At 43.6% G+C, this 15,403-nt stretch overlaps 1 protein-coding gene across 1 annotated transcript; it reads left to right on the top strand.

The window, feature by feature from the left end:
- Nucleotides 1–452: 452 nt before the first annotated feature.
- On the top strand, nt 453–13,335 carry LOC306924288 (uncharacterized protein). The gene is made up of 4 exons (XM_079502744.1): nt 453–745; nt 6,684–6,782; nt 7,992–8,171; nt 11,780–13,335. Exons 1-4 carry the CDS (start codon nt 508–510, stop codon nt 12,256–12,258), a joined length of 996 nt encoding a protein of 331 aa, XP_079358870.1. The 5' UTR covers nt 453–507; the 3' UTR covers nt 12,259–13,335.
- Nucleotides 13,336–15,403: the final 2,068 nt, after the last annotated feature.

The following is a 15,403-nucleotide window of genomic DNA, read 5'->3' as shown; positions in this document are numbered from 1 at the left end:
ACGGACACAGACAGAGTACTAGGCCTACTAGTACTAGTTCTAGTATTGAAGTAGCATTTTATATATATTTTTTTGTTCAACTTTTTTTTCTTCTAGTAGGCCTATTGAAGTAGCGTAGGCCTATAGATTAACTTGAGCTGTTCATTTTTATACTCAAATAAATGGTTACATTCCTGTTGTTGTTACGTCCCCCACAAATGGGGCTAATGACCCCCCTTGGGCCCCCTCCACTATAAACACTCTACCTCCCCCTCTCTCTCTAGCCCCCAAAAGTACAGGTAAAAATATCGAACATACAACGGTTTTACCGGGCGACTTGTCCGGACTTTTTGGGGCGACTTCGCCGGAGATTTTAGGGCGACTTCTCCGGGCTTCAATATTACTTTCTTCCACCAGGTGGCGATCGGTAATAAGGAACTATGTTGACCCGGAAGTTAAAGCGTCTCTTGTTTATCAGTTGCGATTTGGTACCACGGGTGAGCAGAGCAACAAAGAGCGTGCGGAAAAATGTCTCAAAAACGAGTGAAGGTGTTTCAAATAGAGTCTCTACGGTTGTCGATAAATGAACACATGGCGTCGGTGAGAGAGGACATATCGTGTGTTGTCAACGAGCGCCTCAGTTTGGTGGAACAGTTCATGTGCAGCCTCTTTCAGAGAGAGATAGAGACACTAGCAACTCTACTGGAGAGACAAGACAAACTGCTGGACGTGATTTTACAGCCACATGTCAAACTACACGGAGCAGGTTTGTTATTTAAGTTGCATTTCAAACACGTTGCCTCGTGCCACACATTGTGGCAGCGGTGGCCGAACGGTTTGCGGAGCGGTCTTGATACCGGAAGGTTGCCAGTTCGTATCCCCGGACCGGCACGTTAAAATTACCACCGCTGAAGTGCCCTTGAGCAAGGCATTGAACCACTACCATGAAATGTTCTATGAGCAGGGCCTGGCTGTAAACAAGTATCTGATGCTTAGTCCAGTTACCCTGGGTAAATATAGTAACTTTACTTTACTTTACGTACGTTTGAGGCAGCTGCGACTTTAGCTAAGCTACACGACAAGCTTAAATGGTCAATATTTTACAGTCGACCTTTAGCTCCAACCTAGCTGCAATTTGCAACTCTAGATTTATTTTAATAATGGGATGAATCTAGCCCCTCTCGGGACCCTACGTTAAAGTTTTCTGACATTTGGATGACTTTACGTAGGGTCCCTCTCCAGTCCGTAAGCCCACAATAGGACGCAGCTGTACATAACCTCCGTTGTGGCCGTGCTGCACTTTTTTGATTGGGGTTTGTTTCAAAAGAAGCATATAGGAGCTATAGGAGACAACGAAAACCTCAGAGAATTTTCCTTTGGTGCAGAAGCCGTTAAGTATTTGTAATCTTTGTTTGACCGTTTTGGCAGCTCTGAAATTCTCTCTTCCTTCCTTCCTTGACTTCCTTATTGACATCCCATTGTACCGCCTCCCGCACCGACAGTGGCTAGCTGCCGTCTCTACGTTCCTGCCTCTGATCTGCTCTGTCGCAGCTAGCCACTGTCCGTGCGGGAGGCGGTACAATGGGATGTCAATAAGGAAGTCAAGGAAGGAAGGAAGAGAGAATTTCAGAGCTGCCAAAACGGTCAAACAAAAGATTCATATCATAATACTCAATCATATTGTGGGCTTACGAACTGGACAGGGACCCTACGTGTAAAGTCATCCAAATGTCAGAAAACTTTAACGTAGGGTTCCGAGAGGGGCTAGGATGAATCTAGAGTTGCAATACCCTCCATCGACTCATCCAAATTGCGTTTGCGATCTGCATTGCAGCTCTAGGCCAAGCTTGAATTATCCTCTTTCAATCTGCCGACCTTTTTGTTTCATACAAATCCACCGTAGACATGTTATGAGCTACTTTCTGTCAAAAAAATCTTTGCAGGTGATTCTAAGTGCTGGAGTTTGGAAGCACTCGTCGTAAGTCACTGACCGGCCCTCCGTACCACCTGTTTCGAATTTGCACATAATGCAGGAGGCAGCAGCGCAGTGCTTCCAAACGGCAACACTGCACAGAATCACATACACAGAATTTCTTGACAGAAAATAGTACAGTACATAAGTAACAAACAAAAGCTCGGCAGATTGAAAGAGGATAATTCAAGCTTGGCCTAGAGCTGCAATGTTGGTGAGGTCGTTTAATACAAGCAGATCGCAAACCCAATTTGGATGAGTCGGGAGTCAATGGAGGGTATTGCAACTCTAGATTCATCCCATTATAAAAAAATCTAGTTGCAAATTGCGGCTAGCTCCAACCTTAGGTCTATTTTTGAGGGGCACTAGCCCCTCCCGTGCCCCACCCTGGGCAAGACCTACCCTGAAAAGACTATCAGCGGAAGTGGCGGAAGTGTTGCGTGTAAGATAACTACGTCACGCGGTGCGGCTGTGTTTACTAGTCCCCACCCAATGATCATTTCAGCGGGAATACATTTTCGGGAACACAACGCTGCGATTGGTCAAAAAACGTAAACTTCCGGGGGGGGGGGGGGGGGGGGGGGGGTTACACGGCGGAAGTCCCGCATTTCGATAGCTTTTCTGCCTTAGGTTGTGACCAGGCTCTTCTTTTTCGCAGTTAAGTGAGCCTGGGACCGAGGCTACCCGTGCCCAGCTTTGTGCGTCTGTGTACCCTATACAGCGATGATTTGATTGGCTGAGGGCTTAAAAAGTGAGGACGACAAAAGTGATTGGCCGGAATGTCATGATGTAGGATGATAACAGCGCCCCTCACTTCACACAAGTGTGATTTTTACATCTACGAGTGTCTTAATTAGGTGCCTAGGCTAGTAGGCCTATGCAATTTGCAACACTAGATTTTTTTTTTAAATAATGGGATGAATCTAGAGTTGCAATACCATCCGTTGACATTGATCCAAATTGCATTTCCGATCTGCTTGCATTAAACAATGTTAAACTCACCAACATTGCAGCTGTAGGGAAAGCTTGAATTGTCCATTTTCAAACTGCAGAGCGTTTATTTAATACAAATCCACCGTAGACATGATATGAGCTACTTTCTGTCAAGAAATTCCGTGCTGTGATATTTTTGTTGGAGTTTGGAAGCACTCATTTTCATATTTAGCCCTCGGTAACCGAAAAGCTAACCGAGGCTCGGTTAGATTTTCTGAAGTTTGGACGTCGCTGCCCTAGGGTCCCTGATCCTGACCCTGGTTATTAAGCCCTCCATGGGATGCAGATGTGCATACCCTCCGTCCACGGAGGTGTTGGTGAGATGTTTCAAAGATGCATAACACGGCTATAGGAGACAACGGAAACGTGTATCAAATCGCATTAACCGCCGATGCCGTTAAGTCTTTTTAATCTTTTTTTAAAGTTTTGGCTTCTCTGAAATTCTCTCTTCCTCACTTCCCATGTCCCGCCTCCCACGACACAACAACATTATTCATCCTGCATGCACGCGGTCGGCCAATCAGAGACAGTAACTAGGATGTGCAGCTAGCCAGTTGCCGCTCGGGAGGCGGTACAATGGGAAGTCAATAAGGAAGTCATGGAAATGAGGAAGAGAGAATTTCAGAGAAGCCAAAACTTAAAAAAAAGTTACTTAGCGGCATCGGCGGTTAATGCGATTTGGTACACGTTTCCGTTGTCTCCTATCTTTGAAACATCTCACCAACACTCAAGCGGCGTGCCGCTCTCCGTGGACGGAGGGTATGTACATCTGCATCCCATGGAGGGCTTAATAACCGATCAGGGACCCTAGGGCAGCGAAGTACAAACTTCAGAAAAGCTAACCGAGGGTCCCGAAAGGGCTAGACCGTTCAGTGACTTCGACAAGCGCTTCCAATCTCCAGCTACAATTCCCATAATGCTTTGGTGCACTGCTCCTCCTTGTGGATAGGGGGAGGGCTGTCTTACTGAGACAACATGTAGTCCAGGAATTAAGTGAGCCCAGTGTCGGGCTCACTGCTAAAATCAAAAATATCTAAAACAGCATATCAGGTTATAATGTGGTTATATTCATGTAGAAAACGGAGAATAAATTATTATTGATTGATTGATTGAAATATTTATTAACAGTTTGCAGAATTACAGTACATTTCAAGCACAACTCAATACAAAGACTGTTAACTGTGGACGACCCAATTAACACTTTGATTGCTACAGAATCTCCCCAGGCCTATTTTGATGTTGCTACCGTTTAACATTGCACGAAGGCCTTGTTCGGGGGCCCACAGCAAAATGTTCTCTTATAGCGAGAATCACACGCAATACATCAAAAGAAAGCTGAACTTGTCCACTTCAATTTAAAAAATACATTTTGATTTTACCGTTTACTTACAGTTTACAGACCAAACTGTAAATAAAAGGTTTACATGACTTTCTGCCTCAGTCCGTATATAGCGAGCTGTAGTGAATAAGTAGAGAACAGAGTTGCACCGCTCACTTCACAGGGGTGTGATTTTTATTATTACAGTAGAAGTTTACAGACCAAACTGTAAATAAAAGGTTTACATGACTTTCTGTCTCAGTCCGTATATAGCGAGCTGTAGTGAATAAGTAGAGAAGTAGAGTTGCACCGCTCACTTCACAGGGTTGTAATTTTGATTTTGATTTATTGTGTTTATTTTTATATCTGCCTGTCAATGTCTGACTATAAACCTTCATAACTCTGCTTTCTTAGATGATGATCGCCTCGCCTCGCCTAATCTATCTCACAGTCACAGATCTGCTTTCATTGTCTTGATCGCAGTAACATGGGGGGGGGTCCATGGGCACATTGGGCAGCAAAAGTCTTGATCCGTACGGCTATAAAAAGTCCCATTCCACCGTTCGGTTCAGAACTATAGTATAACGGTGAGACGCATTGTCATTAGCTGATTTTGTTTTGCAAGCTAGTATAGGGGGACATGCCTGGGCATGCAGCTTTTGGAGCGATGGAAAAAGCTTCACCTCGTCCAGAGAGGTGCTAAGCCCGGCTGTGATGTCGACGACAAGGAAAAAATGACTTCCACAGATCACAACACCACGATTTAGGACGCGGAAAAGTTCGTTATACATTACACCCGGGTCGATTACGTCCCCGACGCGTTCATTGCGGTCTTATCACTACAATTATAATGAATAAAAAAGCGTTACAATCACACGTCCGAGCGATCTCCGATTATGACGGCTCTGCATGGCGATACGTGATCCACCAACGGAAGACTGTCTGTTGTCATGGCGGCCCCTCGAGTCGATACTGTGGTTCGTTTGTTAGTTCGTAGTATGAAGAAGGAAACATGCATCTGTCCATGTGTGTTGCAGACGTTATGCAATGCCGATCCGGTGCAGATCATGTGTTTAGGCAGCGTTCCGTTCATCATGTTCTTTTCCGAGAGACAGAGCCCCCATCTCGCAAGGCCCTCCTCCTCAGGAGAAACAGGAGGGGAGGGGGGAATCGAGTATTATAGTGTTGGGTGAAATGTCCGAGGTGGAGGAAAGCCTGGTGAGGCGAGGTTAGGTGAAATTTGATTCTTCTATTCACACACCGACTAGATCATGGCATGGGCGCGTCCATTTTACCCTGGCTTCTACACGTAAAGCGGCCCGCCCTCCTGTTTTCAGGAGGGGAGTTTTTTTTCTTCTTTTTCTGATCACGTGAGCGGGACTAAGCAGCAATGACAGGGGGATGGTTCTTCATTGTCCGGGTGGGTAAAAAGATGAATGAAACTATGCAATAAAAAAGTGATTAAAACGTATGGATACGTGATTCGCACCCGACGTTTGATTAATTAATAACGTACGGATACGTGGTTAGCGTTCGCTGTGTTAAGCATTACACTTGTTTACAAGAGGGTCCACCTTGTTCAAATCATCAAAACATTTAGAGACGTACAAATAGACACTTCTATAAAGCCTACTTCTAGGTAGGCTGTGCACACTGCACACATCATCATTAGAAGATGACTTGGGTTTAGGTTTAGAAAATACTAATGGGGTTGCTAATATTTTCTGTTGTCCTGAAGTTGGCTTTGGCACTTTTTGGGGGTGCATTTTAATGTCTGTGGTGGCACCGGTCCAACATACAACGGTGTCGGCGTTTGTTACACAATGTGTTTCCCATTCAATCGGGTCTACTCTGCTTGTCTTGCTCAAAAATGTTCCCCGTCTTTCTGTCGGAGGCAGCGCCGTTTAGATGAGAGTTGCGACAACTCCATTTACTGTTTATTCGTGGAGCTGCATGAGTCACTGAACAGTATGTTGTCGTCTCTCTCTCTCTAAACGGTTCTGGTCTCCAGGCTGCGCTCCGCTCACCGCTCGTCTCTGAGCAAGATGGCGGCGCCCGCCAGTGTATTATTTACAAACTAGTGGTTTTACAACGATTGCTACATGGATTTTATTGTTTATAATGTAGGATGAGGTCGGATGTGGCCATGAGAAATGATCGTGTCCATGGATTATTGTTTTACCGCATTTCTTTTTCGCGATATATTTTTTCACGTGGATTATTTTTAGGCTACTGTACATGCTGAGTACAGTAGTGCATCCCGTGGACGCAGAGGTTGATGGTGTATTGCAGCCCATAACTATAAACTGCGTTTTGCGATGCAAAACGCAATAAATTTTAATCTGTGTATGTATACATACATACATACATACATACAAGGACGCCATACATCAACGTCCTTATTCTATTCCTTCATTCCAGACCAGTGTGTGGAGACCAGCCTGCATGTGAAGATGAGTTCTCCTCAACCATCCCGGACTGTTTCTGTTAAACTGGAACCTGAAGACCACCTGGACACCAGTAAGTTTCATGCTCTCGTCAGTCTTTTTTTTAATAATTTTTATCCAACGATTTTGTAACCCATTTTTCACCCCTGTGTCAATTATCTAATGTGATCCTGGGCTCTACACACCCTCCGCCAACCTAGTCCCCATAATGGGGGACATGGGGAGAGCAACGGACTTGAACTCATGCTTCCTTCATGCCTGAGTGTCCAAGTTGCTCCTTTACACCTGCCAGGGGGGAGTTTCCCTGGTTGGACGTAGCGTTTGGAAGGAACACGTTATTCCAACCAGTTCCTTTCCCCTCCATCAGGCGCCCCGGTTGGCCAGGGGGAGGCAGTTTAGAGACCAGGATTACTGCATGTTTTTGTGAGGGTACCTACCCTAGGGGACACGGGGAGAACATGCAAACTCCACACAGAAAGGCCCTTTCGCCAACCCCGCCTCGGGTATGGGCACTGATGACGCGGAGGAGGAAACACGCCGCCAGCACCCACAGCGTCCCGAGCGGGAATTGAACCCAGGACCTTCTAGCTGTGAGGCGACAGCACTACCAACTGTGCCACCGTGCCCCCCAGTTTCTTTCTTTAATTATCTTCTGTTGTAGGACTACCTAGTGTTGCCAACTCCCAGAGTTTAAAATAAGGGACACCTCCGTGTAAAAAAATTAAAGGAAAATCGGGTCAAACCGTCCCAATTTCGGGTCGAAATGTTGTGTCAAAACCCCCCAAAACGTGCGGTTACAGTTAGGGGTCGGACTAATGAGCGGTCAGACGAATGCCACGCTACCCTAAGAAAACCGAAATGCATAGAACACGAGATACAGCGAGGTCTTTTGTGCGTCGTGACGTGGCTTATGAGGAGATATAGACGCCATCGAAAAGCATACTTCGGATGAATTCACAGAATGCTTAAAAGCGTTAATTTCATTAAGCCAAAAATGTATGTATGTATGTATGTATGTATGTATGTATGTATGTATGTATGTATGTATGTATGTATTTATGTATGAAAATAGCAGATATACAAGCTCACAGCAACACATTGTGAGCTGGCAGAGGGTTTATTTCCACTATGTTTGCACACGATTGTTGTGTGTGCGTGTGCATACAGGTGCATCCTTGTATGTGTGTACAGCTGTCTGATCAATGGGACAATCAAAGGTAGATTTTCTTTAAAGTTAAAACATTCATTGTTTTTTTTTCTTCTCATTGTATCTTTTGCCTAGACTTCCTGCACCTCCCTGTGTATATAGAGGAGGTTTCACCTGAACAGCAGGAGAGGAGCTCCGGTCTGGTCCAGGAGGAACCAGAACCTCCACACATTAAGGAGGAACAGGATGAGCTACTTCAAAGACCAGAGGAGGCTGATGGTTCAGCGTTGACATTACTATCAGTGAAAAGTGAAGGTGATGATGAAAACATAGATACAGAGCCTGTAGCCAGCACCTCAACTGAACACATGAAAACACAAGCTGATGTAGAGGACTGTGGAACATCACAGCCAACATGTAATGACCAGCTTCTCTCTTCACACCATTCTGAATCTGACATTACTGAAGACAGTGATGAGTGGGAGGAGGAGACCAGGGTGGTCAATCAGTCAGCTTTAAAAACACTTAAGTCACATGTGACACACAACTTTAAAGGAGACAGAAACAAGTTGTCCAAAGATGTGAAATCCTGTAAACAAACTCACCCCATGAGAAGATACACAGGGAAGAAAGGTTTATTTTGTACAGATTGTGGCAAAATGTTTAGTAATAAGATACATTTGAAGAAGCACATGATGACTCATGCAGGGGGAAAACCCTTTACTTGTACAGTGTGTGTGGCAAAGGCTTTTCTCAAAAGACTAATCTAAAAATGCACGTGAGGACACATACAGGGGAAAAACCCTTTAAGTGTACAGTTTGTGGCAAAGGCCATGTTAACACGAGTAATCTAAAAACACACATGATGACTCATACGGTGGAAAAACCTCATACAGGGGGAAAACCCTTTACTTGTACAGTTTGTTGCAAAGGCCATGTTAACATGAGTAATCTAAAAACGCACATGATGACTCATACAGGGGAATGGCCCTGTACATGTACAGTTTGTGGCAAAGGCTTTTCTCAAATGACTAAACTAAAAATACACATGAGGATACACACAGGGGAAAAACCCTTTACGGTTTGTGGCGACAACTAGTCAAAGTGTCTCATATGTGACTGTCAGGAGTCGTGCAAGGAAGAAATACACAGATTGTGAATCTAGATTCAGTCAAAACTATCTTTTGCAGATGCACATGAGGACTGATAGAAATGTGTTGCTGGATGCCAATGGCAAGTTATTATGATAGTTCTTACGGGCATTATATTTCAATCCATACATTTACCATGATTGGCTTAGTTCTTGTGTTGCTTTACTCTTTTTTGATATTGCCAACATTATGTGACCAACCATACTCGTTGTCTTCACGCATAATCTCCTTTTTCAGCAGAAGAGAAAAATCTTAATGTAAAATGTTAAAGCCACAGTAGCAATCCGCCAATACCACTTAAACATCAGAGCTTAAATCGTTATGTAAACTCTACTAAACTGACCTAAATGCTATGTGTGTCACATGCAGTGTTGTTCAAGTTACTTTTAAAAAGTAAAGAGTTATAGTTATAGTTACTTATCTAAAAAAGTAACTAGTTACTTTACTAGTTATTCAATTATAAAAGTAACTTTTCAAGTTACTTTACTTTACTTTAAAAAATAATAATATAAAAAACGATTTAAAAGAAGGTTTTTTATTCTGTCGCACAGTAAGAGAAAAGACAACTCCCTCCTAACATTATGAAATTTAGTGGAACAATAAAACATGTTCAGAAATGTTGACAGGCATCTTTATTGTAGCCTCAACTTGCCTTCAAAACAAATGGTGCTGTGCAATATGAAGAAAATAAATAATCAAATACAAAATGAGTACACTCTTCTTACACCGTAAAGTTAACAATACTATTTTGGCAGTATTCAAGTAAATCAACTATACTCCTTTGCCAGACTGACATTACAGATAAATAAGTGTTTGCAGTCCATATATCTGCAGTGGTAGAGAGATATTCTAATTTGTCAAATGTATTTTTGAGCTCATCTTCCATTTTAGTATATTCACTGTTCAGGTATTTTGAAAATGTATTTCTGCACATTGGCCCTGCTTTCACTGGTATTTTGCTGACCAGTGCTCTGAAAGGAACCGTTGAGAGGGGAAGCATTTCCTCAACAACATACCTGGCAATCATTTTGTCAAGTTGACTCTTCTCGTCAAAATGTTTTCTGCGCGGTAGATCAAAGGCATGCAAGGCGCATTTGCGCACCAAGAGCTGCGACAGTTATATGTAGAGAATCTGACAGGTATTCAAAAGGAACTCAAATATGATAAGTAGACTTAGAAATAAAACTAGTGTTGACTAATCTTTACACGTGACTCTTATTTTGAAGAGGAAGTCAGAGCACAAGAAGTCTGTTTCAGTTGTAAACAAGCTACTATGACACTTTCCCAAAGATTACGGTGCTCCTGTCATAGTGCTAGTCGCTAAACCACGCGACCATATTTACAATGTGAAAACCAGGCATCCGTTGAACAACACTGGAATTACTTTATTTAAACATGGAACCTGCAGCAGTAGGTGAGTAATTAATTTTATCTGTGTAGGACGTCTCAGTGCTGCTAACAAACCTATGCGTTACAAGGGTTTGTGTGTCTGTGACTAAGGGCGCGTTCGGAAATACCACACCGCAGCGCACTCGCCTATTAGTTTGCATTGCACAGTGGGCTCAGTGCGCTATTTCCGAACGCGCCCTAAGGCTCTGCCACAAAGAGTAAGACCCGCCCTACTCTGTCAGACTGTCTCTGATTGGCTTACCCTGAAATCTGGCCCTACGTTAGCCAATCAATGACCTCTTCTGCGACATTCTTTGTTCATGTTAGAGTGTGAAGCCATGTGGGCTCAGAGGCTAGTATGAGAGCACCATAGCACAAACTGTCAACACAGTACAACACAGAGCGGTGCGCTCTCTCAGCAGCAGTCAGCACAGATCCTGTATGACAGATAGACTCACGGCGCTGTATGGGGAGACTTTTCACTTGGATCACATAAGTTGACATAATAACATAATAACGCCATAACGCTGGTAACGCACATACAATAACTATAAGGCCGTTATGGAATGGGGAAATGTAAAGCGTTGGGTTACAAGTTACTGCAAAAAGTAGCGCCGTTAGGTAACGTAACGTGATGTAAGGGCGTTAGTTACAACACTGGTCACATGTATGCACTAGTCTCTGTCCAGTTTTGTTTTAAGGTGTGCCCATTGGTATTTCTATGTATGCAATAAAGTTCTGACAAGCCGCACAATCTCTATAGCTGTTCACTGTGTGTTCGCTGTGTGCTGACTTGTGGTGTTTGGACGATAAAATGATGACAGCACATTATGTACAGTAGTAGGTCTCAGCAAGACATTACACACGGGCCAATTTTCGCCAGTACTAAACCCTTTGTCCCTAAATTTCTTTGCCTTTTTTACTATTTTGTAAAACATTTAGTAATCTTTCAAATAAAAAAAACAGCAGAAGTTTAGGGATTCAGCACTGATAAAAATAGGGCCCATAATGTTTTACATCTTAATAGAGGTATTTCTCGCTAGGTGGTTGCAGCTGTTGTTGCCGTGCTGATATAGACAAATGGACAAACAAACATATAAACACACATGGGCATATGTTGGAGCATCATGCACCGCTAAAAATAACAAATACACACACATGGTCATATGTTGGAGCGTCATGCACCGCTAAAAAGAACTACTAAATAACGATTAACCTTTGTGTAGTGTTCCTGTCAAATCTGACCAATTTACAACTTTCCTGAATTATAAATAGTGTTTTTTGTCTCATTTCCTCAATACCATATGATTTCCTTTGCAATAGGCATATAATATGAAATTGCTGATCACCATTTTCACAAAATTCTCCTCTCGGCATCTACAGTGAACCCTGGTATTGCCGGTGCCTCCACGATGCCTGCCGCTCAGGCAAACCCAGCTGCCGATCCCTCCATGCAACTCAGAATGTCTGCCTCTGCCACGGCTGGCCCCTACAGACTGCTCATAATGCCTCCCACTGCTGATCCCGCCACACGCTCCTGGTCTCAACCACCACCACCACCCTGCGTGCTACTGCCACAGCCTATAAGAAATACACCAGCCACCTCTACCACCACCATGACCACCAGGAGAGGACACAGGAGAGCATCTTCAGTGAAGCCCGCTATTGCCGGCCCCTCCTCGCGGCTGAAAATGCCCGCCCCCGCTACTGCTGGACCCTCCACACGCTCCTGGCCTCAGTTTGGAGAGCCTCCGTGTCACAGTCCGACCCTCTGTAAACTGTGTGGCCGACCGGCTCAGAGACATAGGAAACACAACAAGAAACATTATTGCCCTGTAGGACTGGGATACCTACTGTATTAACATCTGCACAATTATTGTAAGACTCAAACTAGGAACGCTGAGGCCAACTAGAATTTATTATTATTATTTTAATCCGAAACATTTTTGGAATACATTGAATAATACATGTAAATGTTTGTGAAATATATACTACACAAACGTACATAGTATATTGTAAATATTTTTGTTTAAATTGCTGTAAATTTTTCTGTCTGATTGCTTCTTATTTGAGTAATTGTAAATAGTGTAGAATCATTTACAAACAATCATGAAGAAAAACCCTAATCTCAGTTTTTATTGACATTATGTCAATGAATTGAAGTCCAGGATTTTTGTTCCTAAACGTTTGTTCATGATTGCTTAATTTGTTACTGTCCAACTGGGAGGCATACTTTAGTTAGACATAGCATTGCTCCGACTGGATTAAGGTTGGTGAGGGGTGCGTTAAAACGACCGCATTAAGGTTGGTGATCGAGGTGTGCTTTATGTGAGAATAATTTCATAGCAAAAATGTATGTCCATGTTACATGGTCATAACTCGCTCAAATCTTGACTGATTTACAAACGGGTTGGTTTATTACAAACGTCAACGTGGCTATGATTCAGGACGCTTATCTGCTTAATTTTATTTTTATATGAACGTTGTAAGATGGCCGCCACGTAGCAACGTCGCTCTCCATTGGCCAGAGTGCGTTACTTTCAGTAGAGGGCGCCAATACACAGGTTCATGTATTTTTTTAGTTGCATTGAGATCCCCATAGGGTGATTTTAGGTCGCTTCATATAAGAACTGTTTGAAAAATAAACCGACCACCCCGGCCTTTCTGTCAGGGGAGTGGCTGTGCGTCGTTAATGGTGTCCATTCATATTTGATACAGCCAGTTTCTGGAGAAAATGGAATTAATGTGGCCGCAAAAGCCTTGAATATGAAGGCAATGTCGCTGCTAATATACGTCACGCCCAGCTGTCAACACATTGCGTTCCTGAGATTCCTCGTTGACGTAAGCTCAGCTGGTGGTGACTCGACTCTTACTAACCACGAGACATTAAATATCAATAAAATAAAAATAAACGTAATTAACATTCAGTTTCTGTTGTGCGACGGGCAGATGCAGCCACCCGCCTATACCGCAAATGTAGTCTGGGTTGTTTCACTCGTTTCTAACGCTTTTTTTTGTTACTCTTTGGGTATATTTGTACATTTACACCTTCAGTCGATGCGTCATATCCATATGAGTGAAAAGGCCTGGGTGATCGGTTTATTTTTCAAACACAGTTCTTATATGAGGCGATCTAAAATCCCCCTATGGAGATTACAATGCAAATAAAAAGTAGACGAACCTGTGGATTGACGCCCTCTACTGACAGTGACGTCAGGACATCGGTGCTCTATAGCTTGCTTATCTATGTTCTACTTGGCTAAATGCTTCAAATATTAGGCTACTTTCTTCCACCAGGGGGCGATCGGTAATAAGGAACTGTGTTGACCCGGAAGTTAATGCGTCTGGTTTAATGTTTATCAGTTGCGATTTGGTATCACGCGGTGAGCAGAGCAACAAAGAGCGTGGTGAAAAATGTCTCAAACGAGTGAAGATGTTTCAAATAGAGTCTCTACGGCTGTCGATAAATGAACACATGGCGTCGGTGAGAGAGGACATATCGTGTGTTGTCATCGAGCGCCTCAGTTCAGTTAATGTGCAGCCTCTTCCAGAGAGAGATAGAGACACTAGAAACTCTGCTGGAGAGACGAGACAAACTGCTGGACGTGATTTTACAGCCACGCATCAAACTACATGGAGCAGGTTTGTTATTTAAGTTGCATTTCAACCACATTTTGTACACACGTTTGAGGCAGCTGCTACTTTAGCTAAGGCAAGCTTAAATGGCCAATATTTTACATTCGACCTTTAGCTCCAACCTTAGGTTAATTTTTGAGGGGCGCTAGCCTCCAATGCCCAGCTTTCTGTGTCTGTGTACCCCATGTAGTGGTGATTTGATTGGCTGAGGGTTAAAAAAGTGATTGGCCGGAATGTGATGATGTATGATGATATGAGCGCCCCTCACTTCACACAAGTGTGATTTTTATATATACTAGTGTCTTAGGTACCTAGGGCCATATCTTTTTTAAATAGTAAAAAATGGCAAATAAGTTCAGGGATAAGGGTTAAAAGGTGGCCCCTTAACCCTTATCCCTAAACTTATTTGCCATTTTTTACTTTTTGAATTGTTCAAATAGCTGATCTACAAGCTCACAATGTGTAGATGTCGGCTAAGTTGAACTATTTTAAAATGATTTTCAAAATAGTAAAAAATGGCAAATAAGTTTAGGGATAAGGGTGGCGCAGACATGATATGAGCTATTTTCCGTCAATAAATTCCGTGCGGTGGTATTTTTGTTGGAGTTTGGAAGCACTCGTTTTTATATTAGAGGGTTGTGCTGCTGCCTCCTGCATTATGTGCAAATTCAAAACAGGTGGTATGCAGGGCCGTTCTCCAGCTACAATCTCCAGCTACAATTACCATAGCCTGAGCTAACGCTAGACCTTTCTGGCCTAGATGGGAGGGCCGCGCCGCACCCCCACCATTGGTTCACCGATCTGTCCGTCAGCCCCGGTCTCTCCCCCCCCCCCCCCCAGTGCAGCACTGTTATTGTGTCGACCAGAAGCAGAAACCACTGGTTGCTGGAGTATACCATTCTAACGGACTGTCAAAGTTATTTCCACAGAGTCGGCACAGGTTGTTTTTTTTTCTTAGACTGTGTGGTGGGTTCTTTAGCCATTCTCCTCATTTTCCTTGCATAGCCTCGTTTGAAGTTCCACTGGTAATGATTTCCTCACGGTGTTATTTTGACGGGTGCACACCGCTCAGAGCCCTGACGTCACATCATTTGAAGCGACGCCTACGCGGAAGGGTTGACTCCCACGTTTATGCCAGTGCAGCCCATGCGTAAATCCAGGCTTTCATTTTTCGCGCAGACGAAATGAAAGCCTGGGTATCGAGGCTACAATTACCATAATGCTTTGGTGCACTGCTCCTCCTTGTGGATAGGGGGAGGGCTGTCTTACTGAGACAACATGTAGTCCAGGAATTAAGTGACATCATGGACACTGGGCTCACTGTGTAGCGTGTGACCTGGACAAATATGAACACAGATGGATTTTGGTTCA

Source organism: Electrona antarctica (assembly GCF_951216825.1).
Source record: "Electrona antarctica genome assembly, chromosome: 6".
Classification (NCBI taxonomy): Eukaryota; Metazoa; Chordata; class Actinopteri; order Myctophiformes; family Myctophidae; genus Electrona; species Electrona antarctica.
The sequence above is the reverse complement of the archived record's forward strand: the minus strand, read 5'-3'. Positions and strand labels throughout refer to the sequence as shown.